The sequence below is a fragment of the Ursus americanus genome, chromosome 3 (assembly GCF_024610735.1).
Source record: "Ursus americanus isolate L20-20 chromosome 3, mUrsAme1.1.p, whole genome shotgun sequence".
NCBI classification, from domain to species: domain Eukaryota; kingdom Metazoa; phylum Chordata; class Mammalia; order Carnivora; family Ursidae; genus Ursus; species Ursus americanus.
Window position 1 is genome coordinate 69,809,524 of NC_142129.1, and position 17,518 is coordinate 69,827,041.

A 17,518-nucleotide genomic window follows, 5' to 3' on the forward strand; every position below is an offset into this window, starting at 1 on the left:
ATGATAAATAAATAAAATCTTTTAAAAAGAAAAGAGCCCTACTAGAATTAGGATATTTGTATTTACATTTAGCTATATTAATCAAATCAATATTTTATAATTTTTTTAAAAAATGGTTTAACTGCTTCATCTATATAGCAATAACAGAACTGCCACCTGGTGGCAGCATACCTACCTCACTATGGGATATATTTTTTGGAAAGGAATAACTTCTTCAAAGGTTAAACATTATCAAATATATATTCTTTTAACAGTTTTCTGCTACTTTTAGGATAAAATCCATACTACTTTAGAAAATACATAGGGCTTCTCATTATCTGATCCCCGCCTATTTCTCCAATCTAATTTTTCTGCTATGTAGCTTGATCCTCTATGCTCCAGCATGAGGAGGATACTTCTTGAACACTTTTCATAGTCTGACAATATTCTAAGTGTTTTATAAGTATTAGCTGAATTCTCATAATAACCCCAAGGCAGGTACTATTATTTTTCTCATCTTCCAGATGGGGAACAGGGACACGGAGAGGTTAAGTAACTTGCCTAAAGTCACAAAGCTAAAAATGGCAGAGCCATGATTTGATCCCAGATGGTCTGGTCTAGTCTAAGCTCATAACCATTGTAATTATATTGCTTTTCACAGCAACTTTGAAAAATTAGGTAGCATACACCACCTTTTTCTGATTCCCATTCATTCCCCAATCTGGAATCTACATTTCCCTTTCTGACCAACTGCTGCTAAAGCTAATGGTCACTTTCCAAGTCTCCACCATACTTGATTTCTTGTTTTTGACCAGTGGTACCCCTCCTTACTTAAAACTCTGTCTTCCCTCAATTTCACAGGCATCATCGTCTCCTAGCTTTGTGAATAGTTTGTGTCTCAGAGTCCTTTGCAGATACTTCACCCTTTTAAACATGGGTGCTTCCACAGGATTCAACTCTCAGTCTGCATTAGTCTTCTTCCTGAGTGAACTCGTCATTCCCAGAGTGTCACTAGTATCTTTAAACCAAATATTTATCTCTAGCATGGGCTTCTGTCTTCAGCTCCAGACACATATTCAATTTTACACTGGACCAATCCTCTAGGATGCCCTATAAGCACCTCTAACTCAACATATCCAAAATAAAATTCATCTTCATCTTACTCAAATATGTTTCCCTCCAAATATGCCCACATTTCCTTAGATACCCATTTCACTCAAACTCTTCTCTTCCCCCAAATATGTTCATCTTCCTTATCTCAGAGACTAGCACCCACCTCATTCAGTTGCTCAAGTCAGAAAATTAGAGTCATCTCTTGCCTTATCCTGTTTGCTACAACAAAATATTATAGAATGAGTGGTATATAAAGAAATTTATTTCTCACAGTTCTGGAGGCTAAAGTCCTACTTCTCGAAGTTAAAGTCTAAGATTAGGGGACAGATGATTTAGGATATGGTTAGAGCCCACTTTCTAGTTCACAGATGGTCATCTCTTTGCTATTCTCACATGACGGAAGAGGCAAGAGACCTTTTTAATAAGGGAACTAATCACATTCATGAGGGCTCCACCCTCATGACCTAATCACCTCCCAAAAGCCCCACCTCATAACACTATCACCTTGGAGGTTAGGATCTCAACATATGAATTTTGGGTAAGCACAAGCATTCAGACCATAGCATCCTCCTTACCCTTTACAACCAATTACCAAGGCCTCTCAATCCTACCTCCTAAACAATGATCAAAGATTTAAGAGCCTGTGTAGGATTGAAGTTAAGAAGACAATCTCTTTGGTCAGACAGACTGGTTTAAATCCGTGCCCTGCCACTATGACACTGTGCAAATTACTTAACCTCTCCAGTTTTCCCACCTATAAAATAGGGATGGAAACAGTATCCACAGCTCTTGGAACACTTATAAGGATTAAATGAGGTAATAAATATAACGCTTAGCATAATGTCTAGCATTAGAAAGTGCTCTATAACTGGTGGCTACTAACTATTACACAGAATTCCTATTCTTTCTTCCACTGTCAAATGCCCATTGTTCAAGTGAGCAATAATGAAGTAGAAAAAGAAGTGGTGATAAATCAAGAAATATTTAGAAGGTAAAATTAGCAGAATGTGGTGACTGGTTGGATCTGAAAGGTTAAGGAGAATGCCAGGGAAACCAAATAGGATGTGAGGTAAAGTGGGCCTGGTTTTACTGAGTAGGGAATGGTGTTAGAACGAGAAGAAAAAGGCTAAGTATGAGACAGATTTTTGAATTAAAAAAAAAAATGAATGGGATTGGGTTATAAGCTTGGAGGATCTAGGAAAATAATGGCAAAATACTTCAAAGGATTTTACTTTTCAACTGAGATGCTTTCTGAATAGGTATAAACTACTATGCCTCTGAAATATGATGGCATACGAGATAGAAAAGCACTCTAGAACATTAAGAAAGCTTCAATTCAAATCCCAAAGGAAAAAAAAAGACTACATACAGACTTTTCTGTCTTCAGATTAAAACCCTGAGGCCTATTGGGGTGCCTGGGTGACTCTGGGTTAAGTGTCTGCCTTTGGCTCAGGTCATGATTCCAGAGTCCTCCTACTGGATGGAGCCCTGCACAGGCTCCCTGGTCAGCGAGGAGCCTGCTTCTCTGCTCCCTCAGCTCCTCCCCCGACACTCGTGTTCTCTCTCACTTGCTCTGCTCGCGCGCTCTCTCTCTCTCTCTCTCAAATAAATAAATAAAATACCTGAGGCCTATTAAAATTACTTACATTGGATTTTACCCTTTGAATTTAAAAATATATACTCTTCTCAACTAAAAAAAAAAAAATACACACACACACATATACATATATATCCCAAATTCTCTTCTTTTCAAACTCTATTATAAAAATTGCTATTGGCTGAAGTGGAAAAGTGAGAGTTTTCTTATTAACCGCAAGTCACTGAGTAAAAATGTTCAGACACGTATTTTCATTACAAAAGGAATTTATGCAAATCAAAATTTAAATGCTAACTTGATCAATGTAAAAGATTTTACATAAAAATATTTCCAATATTTTTAAGTTGTCTATGAATAGAAAATAGTTTCTATAACTTTTAGCCAAAACCCATTATTTCATATATAAAATTCCAGCAGATATTTGCTAATGCAGCTTTTTTTTCTTGCTAATGCAGTTTCTAAACATTTTCTATTACCTTTCCCTTTAGAGTACGTACTTATTTGACTTACGAAATCAACATATACATACACAGTCAGCAGGCCATAAATGGTGTGGTAATTAACTGGGATCATTGCCCTAAGTATATTGCAATCCCCTGGATCACCCTCATATACTTTTATATGTTAAATATGATTTTTGATAAATAGAGAACAAGTATTTTTAGTTATAATTGGTCTCTAACACTATCTATCTTCCCTGGGGAAACAATAAGACAATATCAACTTGAATAAAAGTAAAACTCCTGAGGAACAAATACAGCTTAATCACAGAGCCCACAATAAATGATTCTTAGTAAACACGGAATTTTGTAGTGTGTTCAGTATGAAGAGAAGAAAAAAAAAGGGGAGAGCAAGAAGGTGATCTTACACCTTGTTTTTCAGAGATCTGTAAACCAGAGAACCTACTCAATCAATACAATTTAAAAATTCAAATCTTTATAGGTCAGGATTTTGAATAGTAAAGTTTAGTGTAGTTTTTACAAGTCAAGATAATACCTTTGAGGGCTTTAAGAAATGATCCCTTAAAAGGGGGAGAAAAAAGACTTACAGAAAATCGTTTAGACCACATAAAAATCTAAGTGAACAGTATACCACAGTAACAATTATAACCCTGATGGCAACTTAGACACTACACTGTTCATGAACAGAGGATGATGGAGTTTTTCATGATACAAAAGAATCTATAGATTTAAATGGATAACCTAGGCAAAACTACTTCTGGAACAATGAATAGTGTTAAATCCATTTGATGCAAATCAACCAAAAGTCTATGCAGCATACAAGATGAGCATTAAGTATCCTAAGAATATTTTGGTGACTACTACCACAAAAACACCAGAAGTAAAAGGGAAGTCAAAGTGACAAGAAAAATATGTTATACTAGTGAAATACTATGTTCACATATGAAAATGTCAGGCCTTTTTCTTTTTTTTTACTCAACAGGACTAGGTTATTTTGTTCCCACAGTAAAAATGGATTGGTAATGATCAAGCCAAAAACCCAACAGGTGCCCCTTGGACCAACTGCATGCACTTGTAAAACAGACGGCCATGGAATGAAATGACTCAATGGCCCACACAGAAATCAAACTTCAGTATCATGCTCTAATCAATTCACCTAGAACATATTATTCAAAGCAACAGTTTAAACTTTGAAAGAGCCCAGAAGTATTTAAAAAAAAAATAAGATGAAGATAATCCTACAGAGATGTATGTTCTGCCTATCCCACTCTCTTGTCTGCCTGAGCACATACATGTATTCTCACTCTCTCTCCTGTATATAGAAAAAATGCATACAATAACTAATACAACTGGCAACAACCCAATTGCAAAATGAGCAAGGGACCTGAATAGACATTTCTCCAAAGCAGAGAGACAAATGGCCAAAAGTACATGAAAAATGCTCAACATCCTCAGTCATTAGGAAATCACAAATCAAAACACAAGGAGATACCACTTTCCACCCACTAGAACAGCTATAATAAAAAAACAGAAAACAAGCATTGTTGAGTATATGGAAACTGGAACCTTCATACACTGCTGGTAGACATGTAAAACGGTGGATGCAGTGGAAAACCAGTTTGGCGGTTCCTCAAAAAATACAGAATTACCTTATGATCCAGCAATTCCACTCCTAGGTATATACTCAAGAGAAATGAAAACAGATATTCAAATACTTATATGTGAATGTTCATGGCAGCACTATTCAATGACAGCCAAACAGTGGAAACAACTCAAATGCCTATCAATGGAGGAATAAACAAAGTGTAGTAAATGCTACATACAATGGAATATTATTCAGCCATAAAAGGGAATGAGGTATGGATGCACAGATGAAAAAAGCCACACAGTAAGGGTCAAATATTATAGGATTTATTTATTTATAAGAAATATCTGGAATAGGTACACTCATAGAAACAGAAAGCAGACTGGTGGTAGCTGGGGACTGGGGGAAGGAGGGAATAAAGAGTATCTGCTTAATGTACAGGGTTTTATTCTGGGATAAAAATGTTTTGGAACTAGATGGAATCGGTGACTGCAAACTGTATTTACTAAATACACTGAATTGTTCGTTTTTAGATGATTAATTTTTGTTAGGTGAATTTCATCTCAATTTTTAAAAAATCATAGCTTTGTATCTAGCACCAGAACTTAGAAAGTTCTCAATCACTATCTCATTTATTCTCCAAAACACCTGCTGAGATTCATGTCCTTCAACAGGATTATTCCCATAGACAATAAAGCACAGAATTGTGGTAATTTAAATAAATGCTTGCTAAGTAAAAGTCCATAGTTGCAGTTGTAGGCGTTCAAAAATGTCAGCTGAACAAATAAGCAAATAAATGTCTCCAAAGTCCTAATGTCTTTTCTAGTATGCCAAATAGCTATATTATAAATTCTCACACATATATACCCCAGATACAAAACAACCTCCATAAATAAACTTTTTAAAATTCTGAAGTTTTTCCAAATTAAAGCTTTTAAAGAGATGCTAACCAATGAAATAAGTTGACTAATTTCAATTTTAGTGGAATCATAAAGAAATTTAAATAATGTTCCTTATCGTTTAATGCTTAACAATTTACCATGAGGAATTTTTCTAGTTCCATATTAGAAATTTACTTACATTTCAATAATTAGTAGCCTATAATAGATATTTTACAGTCATAGTTTAGCTCTTCCTACACACTTTATATATAAAGATAAGAGGTGTTTTTGTTTAAAAATAATTCCTGCCCAATCTTGTCATATTCTAGTCACTTGGATATATCCTATCTTTTTCGCTTCCTCTCTTCCATGTGCTCATTCGACTTTCAGTTTCACTGACGGGACACCACAGACCTCTTTGCTCTCTCTTCATTGGATCTTACGGCTCTTTCACCTACTTCCTGCCATTTCTTGGATTTGCTTTAGAAACCTTTCCTCACTATACACTTTAAAAAGACTCTTCTGCCTACACCTTTCTCCATATTATCCCTCTTAAGGCTCATAATCTAAAAACCATGTCTTGTTTTGTTTTTCAACAACGCCTGAAGATCATGAATTAGTTTTTAAGTCACGATGCACAACTGTTAGAATAAATGATGGAAAAAAACGATGATGAAGGTATCAAACTGCTGCATCCACTCTGAAGCTAAGTAAGCTATGTCACATATAAGAATAAAAAACCAGAAAGTTTTGGGGTGTCTGGCTGGCTCAGTGGCAGAGCATGCAACTCTTGATCTTGGGATTGTGAGTTCAAGCCCCACGTAGAGCTTACTCAAAAACAAACAAACAAAAAACAACTAGAAAGTTTTAAAGAAACAAGGATGAAGAGCAACTTTCTTAGCGGTGGAGCGGTGTATCTAAAATATGCAAAGAACAATTTTGCACCATAAGTAACTCTATTAGAGTGTAAACAGTAATTGAAAAGCCCAGCTATCAATAACCTAACACACAGCTTGCATAAAACCCTGTCCTTTTTTTTGTATACAACTGGCCCTACTTTTCAAACTGAAAATGTTCATTAAACAAATAAATATCATTTAATTACTACTTATGAATGCAATAGGTAAAATTTTTAATAATTATTGAACAAATTATGCCAATTATATACAACACTGAATAGCTGGTGCAAAACTTTGGTTTTACTGAATTCTGCTACATGAATAGAATGTTAAGTATATCCGATGTGAATTTATAGCAGTAACATTCATTAGTAATACTAAATACCCAACTGACTAATTTTGCTCATTAATATTACAATACTTTCTTTATATAACAGTGTAAATAATTTCACTCGGAAAAAAATGAAGTCATTTAAAGTAGTTTAACACAAAGACAGCCTATGTAGTGCAATCCCCACCAGCACCTTGTAAATGGGTTTAGCCCAGCTCTGAAAATATTTACTTAATAATGTAGTAATGTCTCACATCTTCATGTGTCAGGCTTCTTGCCACATTAACACAAGGAAGCAGGTGAGGACTCAACAGCAACCAAAAAACCAACAAGTAGAAAAACTGAACTATCATAAAGCTCACTCACTGGAGTCCATCGGCTCTGATTCTATAAACCATTCTATCAAACTCACTGGGTTTTCTAGTCACAGCAAATCTCAAACAGCAAATTAGGGAAAGAGGCAGATGAGATGGAGCAAGGTAAGGCGAGTATGACCACAGCAATGAAAACAGACAGCAAGGAGAAAAGAACTACGAAACAAAAAGGAAGTCTATGCAAGTTTAATAAAACAGGCTCCCCCAACTATGCAATACAAGCAACACTGGAATAAGAATTACAGTTGCAAGACTACACTAAAGTGAGGGCCCTTAGGAAACCTACCTTTTCTGTGCCTCATTTTTTTATTCTAATAACCATACAGTATGATGAGATCTTCATCATACTGTATTTGACAAGCTTTTATTATACTTAAAAATGATTTTTAAACATTTTTACTAATCCTAAAAGAAATATTGTAGAGAATTTGGAAAATACTAAAAATGTAAAGAAAATTAAAATTGCCCATAACCCACCATCCAGAGATAGCCATCATTTACTTCTCAGTGCATTTTTTTCAGGTGTCTTCATATATGAGCATGTACATATACTTTATACGGTAACATTTTTATTATGTGTGGACATCTTCCCAACTCGAAAAGTGTTTATAGCATTATTTTAATGGCTACATATACCAGAATTTATTCTATCATTGCAGATTTTGGTTGCTATTTTATAAAGCATATTATACTGCATACAAGCCCTTTAAAAAATCATTTATAAAATCTAGATACAGAAAGTAAATTTTTCAATGATCAGCTTACCAAACACCAAGAAAAAAATTAAAAAGTTATGGTTCATAAAACCAGATAATCAAATACAATATTTAAGTTCAATCAACAAATAAGACATTCAGAAAGCCAAGTTCCTAAGTAAGTTTTGGAAATGATCGGTTTAAGTGATTTCTGATGCCAGCAATAACAAACTTCCAATTAAGAGAATTCTGGATTATTGCTATTGAATTACAATATTCTAGTAAAGTAGTATCTATGAACGACTCATAGTCATTCCACTCATTCATTCATTAAGCAAGTATTTATTGAGTACCTACTATGTGGTACGCACCAGGATTGGCTACATTAATATCAAGAGCCTTCTTTGTAGTCTCAAAAACAAGGTAGCAGCATATGCACTTTTACAAATGAAAAAATTCACCCCAAATCCTCCTGTACCTCCTCTCTCATTGTACTTATATCCAGTGTCTGTCTCTCCTACTAAACTGTGAGCAACTTGAGAACAGAGATTGACACCACCTCTAAATTTCCAACTGTTGGTATAAGACAGTTCACTAAAGGTTTGCTGAATGACTTTACAATACAAAAATTTTAAGTCTTAATCCAAAAGCACACAAGTTTAAATAAATGGAATAATGTATAAGCTAATTTAAATGATGCTTTTTTCATTCTATGTCCCATATTCCTATTGGTCTTCATAATCTTAATGGCTGCATAATATTCCATTACACTTACATGATATGGTTTAGAAAATAATTATTCTAATACTCTCTTTGAATGTTGTTCCAGTGTTTTTCGATTGTACAGCTAATGTTCCAGCAAACATATCTTGCCTTATAAATCTGACAGATTTATTTCTGACTAGAAAAATTGGGCTCAACTCTAGAAGATGATAATCTACAATAAAAGTGAATTTTTTCTGAGTGTCATGTATGTCTTTTTTTAATATAATTTTTATTTTGTTATATTAGTCACCATACAGTACATCCCCAGTTTTTGATGCAATGTTCCATGATTCATTATTTGCGTATAACACCCAGTGCACCATGCAATATGTGCCCTCCTTAATACCCATCACCGGCCTATCCCAATCCCCCACCCCCCTCCCCTCTGAAGAATAAAAGTGAGTATTAAAAGAAAAAGATTGTCACCCCATAGGCAGAGTTTTGAAGGACAAAAGCACACATACACATAAAGAAACTAGAATTTTTTTTGGCCAAATCAATTTAAATAAATCCTCTGTTATGATATGTATTGTCCATAGTAAAGAATATTTTGTAGGACTGCTTCATGCATTATCTTTAGGACAGATACTTCTGGGGGCAGGCAATACAAACTCTGAATTAAACAAAATGTCTGGGGCGCCTGGGTGGCACAGCGGTTAGGCGTCTGCCTTCGGCTCAGGGCGTGATCCCATCGTTGTAGGATCGAGCCCCACGTCAGGCTCCTGCGCTATGAGCCTGCTTCTTCCTCTCCCACTCCCCCTGCTTGTGTTCCCTCTCTCGCTGGCTGTCTCTATCTCTGTCGAATAAATAAATAAAAAATCTAAAAAAACAAAACAAAACAAAAACAAAATGTCTAACTAGAACATCAATGCTTTCCAAACGAGGCATATACTTTAACTCCACCTTCTTGGATTCAGAGCTTGCTCAGACCCTCAGGTTGCAGAAATGTAAACAACTCTGGGCTTCTGAAAATGTCTTGATCCCCCTTTTCCACTATTTACAGATTTTAAAGTAATAATCTGCCAGGTAACATAAAAGCACTCAAGCTCTGCTCTTAGATAGAAGGAACTTAGGGGAAAGCCAAGTGTATTTCAGAAATATGAAGCGAGTTTATATGCACACTCATCTAAGAAACTTGTGTTGAGCATCTACTAGGGCATCTCTGCAGTATGGCCCTTCAGAGATTACTGAAATCATGGAGCCCGCCTCCTTTATTTGTTTTATTTGGAGGGAGGAAAGGAGAGCAAGAAAGAAAAACAGTTAACTGTATTATAATTTAATTGTGATCCACGTATGATTGCTAACAATTATCTCTAATAAAACAGAATATAATCTATAAAAGGTAACATCGTCATAACGGAGGAAGGGGGCCTTTGAGACCAGCTAGAAGATATGCTCGAATATGTAATTTTTAAAAGAAATATGCTATTTAATTTATACCTTGTCTATATCAAATTTCTCACGAAGCCCAGCGTGTAATACCTGTTTCTAGTCTTGTATTGTTAGCTTTGCAGGTTTTTTCTTTCACGCAGACATAAAATAGGGACCTCTGAGACATACATAACAATTCAGTTATTTGAAGCAGGAATTCTATAGGTTGCTTAGAATATGGTACCTTTCGTCCCCCGCAGTTCCATTCACAGACTGCACTAACATTCCACACAATACAAAAGCGCATGCTATGACAAAGACCTCCAAACACAAACATATAAAGCTATGCTTCTAAAAACACCCCTAACGCGAACTTCACAGCTGGCACTTGTGGCACACTCAAGCCACCGCTAAGGCAGCTGTCACAGGCCAATCACATACCCAAGAGTGCCAGCGTGCCACCAAAGAAAGCTAAGCTGATGAACGGCGTACAAATCCCCCACCAAATAAAGAAAAGCCCTAAATCCCCACCCTGAAAAGCACAATGCCTGCACTACCCAGGGAACTCCCTAAAACAATGAAAGGCTGGAGATTTAGAAGCAATAAATACCAGCTTATAGCTATACAGTAAAGGAAGGGTTTTATTTAAGCGTTCACAAGAAAGAAGCCACACCACCCAATCATCACGGAAGTATCATCTGCTAGCTAGTAACACCAGGCTTTTTCAATTGGAAAAAGGAGAGAAGAGGGCAAGGGGAAAATTCAGGTCCTGCAGCACCTCCCTCCTGGGCAGCGAACCTAGGCTGCTGCGGTCTCCCCTTGCCAGGCCCTCTCCCACCCCTTTCCAGCCACCACCTCCCACCGCGGGCCCAAGAGCCTCCGGCTCTCTTACCTTCGCTTTGCCGGCCTCCAGTTTCTTCTGTCTCTCCTCGTCCTCCATGGCCTCTGAAGGGAAAGCTGGGGGAAGAAAGGGAGAGGGTCGGAGGTAAAAAGGAAAGGTCGATTCCGACAGAGGTGGGACCGCAAGATCCGCCGCCTAGGGAGCAGGGCCGGGCCTGGCGCTCCCCCCGCCCGGCGTGGAACCAGTCTCCGCGCTCACTGGCTGACTGTCCTCAGCCGCACAGGCAACGCCATCACCGCCGCCGCCATCTTCGTCTCCACGTAAACACACGGCAAGGCGGGAGGGGGGGGAGCACGTCGGTCCGCGCAGCCGCCGCGAGCCCCGCCGCGCCGGGCAGGTGCGCCCGCGGCCCCGCCCCGCGCGCCGCCCCCCCTCTTCCCCCCCCCCCCCCCAGCCGCTGGACTCGCGAGCCTTTGCCCGGGCTACCCCCGCCCGGACCCCTGCTCGACTCCCGCTCCCACATGCGAAAAACTCGCGAGGGTGAGCGCCCTTCCTCGGGGACGAACGCTCCCCTGGTGAAGGCCTGGCTGAGGAGCTGGGAGAGAGGGGGAGTGCCAGGGGCGCCGGCAGGATTCCGCCCAATGTGCGTCCCTTACTCAGTGGTCACTTTTAAAACATTTTGAGATTTTTCAAGTTACAAAAATAATATATACCCAACGGCGAAGTTGGTGACCGATGAAAAGCCCAAAGGAAAAGACTGGGGTGGGGCGGAGAGGAAAAGACCCACCGGACGTTAGTTTTCCAACCTAGATCGACTACTCCAGTCGAAAAATTGGAAGATCAGCCAGCAGCTCTCATTACTTCTTTAGCTCAAAGTCCCTCCCATTTCCCCACACCGGCCCTCCCAATCTCTGTCTCATCCTTCAAGGCCCACCTCTCACGCCGCCCAAATAGCTTTTCTGGTCTCTTTGTTCCCTCCACAGCGGTTAGGAGTATCCAATCATAATTTACTCCTCCCCTTCCACTACTCCTTGGATCTCCTTCTTAGCAATGCTGTCCTGAAAGGAGCGTAGGCTTTGGAACCTGGGTTGGGGACAAAAACCAGTATACACTTCCTAGCTTGAATGACCTTGAACAAGTTACCTATCCTCCCTCAGCTTACCTGGAGGTTTTGGAAGGGCTGTTAATATATGCGAGTCAATATATGTGACTGCCTCTGACATAGTAAAATATCCTTAATTAATGGTAGTTTTTTTCCTCTCCTTGTAGCTCCTTTATGTACTCTGCATGATATTTTAGTAATTTATGCACCACTTCTTTGTTCACCTCATACTCTAGATTCCTTGATGGCAGAGACTGTCTTGCTTATCTTGGCATTACTAAAATGACTAGCATAGTGTTTTGCACCCCATAAACACTTGTTAGATTGAATTGAGTCATTTTAGTAATTTTCATCTCTTCCCTCAATACTTCGTTTTTTCTCCTCACCCTCTTACTCTCAAATCCATTTCTGCGTGAGCTACACATGTTAATGCCTCAGGTTGATTACTCAGGCTGATCATGTTTCTCTGTTTTGAGCTAGGCTGGACTCAAACTAGCAGGTGTGAACTAAAATAAGCTATGAGTTCAATCACAGAGTGGTGCTAGTGAAAATATGGTTGAAAAATGAAAAGACTAAAAATCTAAAGTCTACCACTACCTGAAGACTAGGCTTAAATAGCTCAGATTTATAAATTCTTAGATTTTAAAAAAGACTTTTTATTCTCAAACTCCACAATGCATACATATTTGTGCCAGTTGTAACACCCAGGTATATACTGACCTGTTGTCTTAACCTGAATTTGGCAATAGATGAGATTAGACATTTTATCATAGGAATAAAAGAATTAAGCCAGTAAAAGAAGTGATTTATTTAGTCACCCACCAAGCTAAGAGTCAAAGTAGGACTACTATCAGGTGTTCTTAATATTGCAGTGATTTAAATACTGTCTGAATTAAGGGATTGTGTTTCTAGATCCTGATTGCCAAAAGGAAGAAGCCCTAAGTTATCTGACAAGATATTTGTTTGTTAATAGATACTGTTTTCTCAATGACTAAGGAAGTCAGCTGTTTGTTCCCGTATGTGCTAAAAATGTTCAAAAACCTTCTAAAGCAACAAGATTATTTCAACCTTTCCCTTCACCAAGATGGACCAATTATAGACACCTGTTTTATATATAATAGATGTTCAATAAATATTGAAAGTTAAATGTGTGTTGACTTCTGTTAGAAGGGCGTGTGGCACTTGTGCTCTGATGCCTCCTTATAGCACCTATTCATGTCATTCATTCACTCATTCATTTCCTGAAAAGATACTTGAGCAAAGACTTGAAAGAGATGAGAGAATGAGCCACGTGGATAAGCAAGGGTATATAGCAAGTCTAAAGGCCCTGAAGCCAGAATATGACTGTCATGTTAAAGAAAAAGCAGGACATAAAGGTGGCTAGAGTACAGTGAGGAAGGAGGATAGTAGGAGATGAAGTCAGAGAAGTAATAGGAGGCCAGATCCTACAGAGTTTTGAAGGTCATTAGAAGGACTTTGGCTTTTACTCTCAGTGAGACAGGGAGCCATTGAAGAATGTTGAGCAGATGAGTGACATGATCTGGCTTATGTTGTTAAAGGATATCTAGTGCTAAGAGGATAGGCTGTGGGGGATCAGTCTGGATGCTATTGCAATAACCCAGACAAGAGATAACAGGAGTTTGGACCATGGTAGTGGTAGTGAATCAGAGTCTGTATATATCTTGCACATGAAACTAATTATGCCACAGTAGTTGTATGTTGTATGCAAAGTTTGAGACAGAGAAGAGTCAAGATTGAGTCCGATGTTTTTGGCCTGAGCGGTTGGTGGAGTTGTCGGTAACTGAGGTGGGGAAGAGCAAATTTGGAGGAGACCAAGAGTTCAATTTTGGACATAAGTTAGAGGCACATATTAGGTATCCAAGAATTGATGTCACATAGACCCTCTGAGTCTGGCGTTCAGGAGACTTGTCCAAGCAAGAAATATAAATTTGAGAATAGCATATAGATGGTATTTTAAGTTAAGGGCTTGGATAAGATCATCTAGGGCCATGCTTGTCCAATACAGCAGCCATTTAGCCACATGTGGTTATTCAGCATGTGAAATACAGCTGGTCTGAATTGAGGTATGCTGTAAGTGTAACAGTGGTTTTCAAAGACTTAGAATTAAAACAAAAGAACTTAAAATATCTCATTAATATTAATGGTGAGTGTCCACTGTAAAAAAAGTGCCTTGCATAGTTACTACTGCATCTCCTTTAGACAAAGTCACTCTTTCTGAATTAAAAACAGTCCTGGAGAGCTTCATAAGTCAAAGCCAAGTACAGAAATTGGAGGTTAAGATTGATCCATCAGTCATGGATGGAATGACTGTCTGTACTGAAGAGAAATATGTTGATGTTTCTACAAAAACCAAGATTCCGAAGCCAAGCAGGGTTATGTGAGAGATTTTCTGAAAGTGCTGATTTTTTCTCAGTGAAAATTCTTAAACTTAGAAGAACAACAATGAAATGTTTCCTGAAAGAAAAATAAAATAATTTAATACCTCATATTAATATAAAAATATATTTCATACTGATTATATGTTGAAATACTATTTGAGGTATACTGGGTTAAATAATATATATGTGAATTTCACCAGTCTCTTTTTACTTTTTTTGTTAATGTACCTACTAGAAAATTCCAAACTACATATGTGGTTTGCATTTGTGGCTCACATTATTTTCCTATTGAACCTTGCTGCTCTGGGGAGCAAGTTTAGATAAAGAAGTGATACAGTGACTGGGTCTCAGAGCACTCCAACTCTAAAAGGGAAGGGAAGGAGAGAGGAATCAGCAAATGAGACAGTACAGTGGCTAATGGAAGGAAGGAAAATTTTCCTCTACTCTTCAAAGGTTCTTCTGAATGGCCTAAGAATTAAATTGACATAAACAGATGAACAGGAGAGAATTGCATTTAATTTTGCCTCTACAGGAGCCCCATGTACGTGGGAGGTTCAAAGACAGAAAGTAAAATGAGGTACATATACCATTCTGAGCTAAGGAATGGGATGTGGCATAGAGCGTCAAAGAGGAGGAGGGCAATTTACAAGGCAGTAAAAAAAGTTGTTTACTGATCAGATGTTTGCCTGCCATACAGATAAGTCATTCAGGTGAAATTTATATCTTTGACTAACTCAAATTCTGGGAAAGACCCCCGGTTTAGCCTTTTCCAGGTAGTTAAGGGAGGGGCAAAATATCCTCTTAAGTCTGCAGGGTTTTGATTGCCTTCACAGTGATGAACTGTGGCAACTGCTGCTAATAGGTTAAGTAAAATGAAGCCTGAGAAATGGCCGCTGAATTTAGAAAGGTGAAGGTCACTGGAGGTTTCCATGGAAGTTGGAAATCAATCATTAACTCTTTCCTACTGAGTGCAAACTCTGCTTCAGTATCCTTCTCAACAAAGAGCCCCTGGAAGTCACTTACAATGGACCAGAATTGAAAAGGGAAATCCTATCTATTTGTCATTACTGATTGGAGTTACATTCTAGTGATTCTCTTGTATAACATCTGTACAACTCATAATTTATAAGCTATGCTTCTTTTAGTGTTGACTTAATAGTAGAATACTGCACTACACCTGCTTCCCAAGAGGAATTAAAGATTTCTAAAGGTACATTTTCTATTTTCCTTTTAAATACATATCTTCCTCCACCTGTGATGGGTTACATTCCAATAAACTCATCATAAATTGAAAATCCATTTGATACACCTAACCTACCAAACATAATACCTTAGCCTAGCCTACCTTAAACTTGCTCAGAATACTTCGATTAGCCTACAGCGGGGCGAAATCATCTCACTCAAAGCCTATTTCATAATAAAAAGTTGACTATCTCATGTAGTTCATTGAATACGACACTGAAGTGAAAATTTACTGAATAATGTATTGAAATGCTGTACTGAAAGAATGGTTGTAAGGGTACAAAATAGCTCTAAGTGTCTCGGTTTTTTACCCTCATAATAGACTGGCTGCCTGGGAGCTGTGGGTTGCGGCTCCTGCCCAGCATCACAAGAAGTCTCCTACTGCATGTCACTAAAACAGGAAAAGAAACAAATTCAAAATTCAAAGTACAGTTTCTACTGAATATGTATCACTTTCACATCATTGTAAAGCTGAAAAATTGTAAATTGAGCCATTTTAAATTGGGGATTGTCTGTAGTGAGAGTTCATATTGGCAAGATAGCAAACTAGTATATGAGGAGTACCTATTGCGATCAGCAAACAAGAGACTGCTCTAATTACAGCTAAATCATATTTTGAGAAGCTTTCTCCATCCCTCCACCACAGTACAGCCATGCCTCGTTTTATTGCTCTTCACAGATATTATGTGTTTTGCGCACTAATTGAAGGTTTGTGGTAACCCTATGCCAAGCAAGTCTATCAGCGCCATTTTTCCAACAGCATTTGCTCACTCGTGTCTTTGTGTCACGTTTTGGTAATTCTTGCAATATTTCAAACTTTTTCATGAATATTATATTTGTTATCGTGATCTATTTTCAGTGATTACGACCTTCCAAAAGCTCAGATGATGGGTAGCATTTTTTAGCAAAAAAGTGTTTTTTAATTACGGTATGAACACTGTTTTTTTAGACATAGTTCTATCACACTTAGCAGACTACAGTATAGTGTAAACACAACTTTTATATACACTGAGAAACCAAAATACATATTTGACTCACTTTATTCTGATATTTGCTTTGTTGTGGTGTTCTGGAACTGAACCGGCAATATCTCCAAGGTACGCCTGTATTTTGTGATTACTGTTTCCATGTTAATTGATCCTTCACAAATTGGTCAGATGAGACCTAGCAGTCACTTCATTTTAGTAGCCAATATATGTCACTAGACCTTGACCTCACAAAAGCTGCAGCAGCAACTGAGGCTATTCTTTAGATTCTGTGTTAAAAAAAAAAAAAAAAAAGATGGTTCTTCTCTCTGAAATTGGGAGTAAATATCCTAAATTCAGGAGGAGGAACATTACAGTTTGTCTTTAGCCTTTTCTCTTATGGATTAAATAATTTTTCTTTAGCTCTTTCTTGTACGGTCTATTTAAAATATATTTGGTCATCTTAGTTGCCATTCACTGGATCTTTGCCAAATTCTAGTAATTCACTTAAGTTAACCAAGTGATTTGCATTAAATATTTAAACTATGTGTCTCACCACAGCAGAGTTATCTTGTGTTTTCCTATGTGCTTGACTCCTATTTGTATGTTACACATATTTTAATAATAATACTACATGATTGATTTAACCTCATTTTCATTTAAATACAGACACATTTTTCTCTTATAATTCTGATTTTCTTTTAACATGTGGCTTTCTGGAGTTTTTGCCTGAGTCAAGTATCAAATATGCAGTTCAATTATGTCCTTGTTCACAAATCTTTAAAATGTACATAGGCTTTTAGAATTTAATTCCATTCTTTAAGGCACCTCACCTACTGCTGAATTCTGTATTTTGTTATACAAACCATTTAAAAATGAGTCAGATTTAAAATGAGTCAGATTCCCACAAATATCTCA

General features: G+C 37.7%; 1 protein-coding gene across 10 annotated transcripts in view; it reads right to left on the bottom strand.

The window, feature by feature from the left end:
• AKAP9 (A-kinase anchoring protein 9) overlaps positions 1–17,518 on the bottom strand; it is a 198,269-nt gene that overhangs the window by 145,394 nt on the left and 35,357 nt on the right. For 8 of the 10 annotated variants that reach the window (XM_087861089.1, XM_087861093.1, XM_045793284.2 and 5 more), the window contains exon 2: positions 10,944–11,008. In XM_087861089.1, coding sequence (XP_087717215.1) covers positions 10,944–10,991 — 48 coding nt within the window. In that variant the 5' untranslated portion in view covers positions 10,992–11,008. Of the gene's footprint in view, positions 1–10,943; positions 11,009–11,150; positions 11,228–11,679; positions 11,769–17,518 lie in introns of those variants that run through there. The other 2 variants (XM_087861092.1, XM_087861091.1) reach the window with 2 other exon arrangements.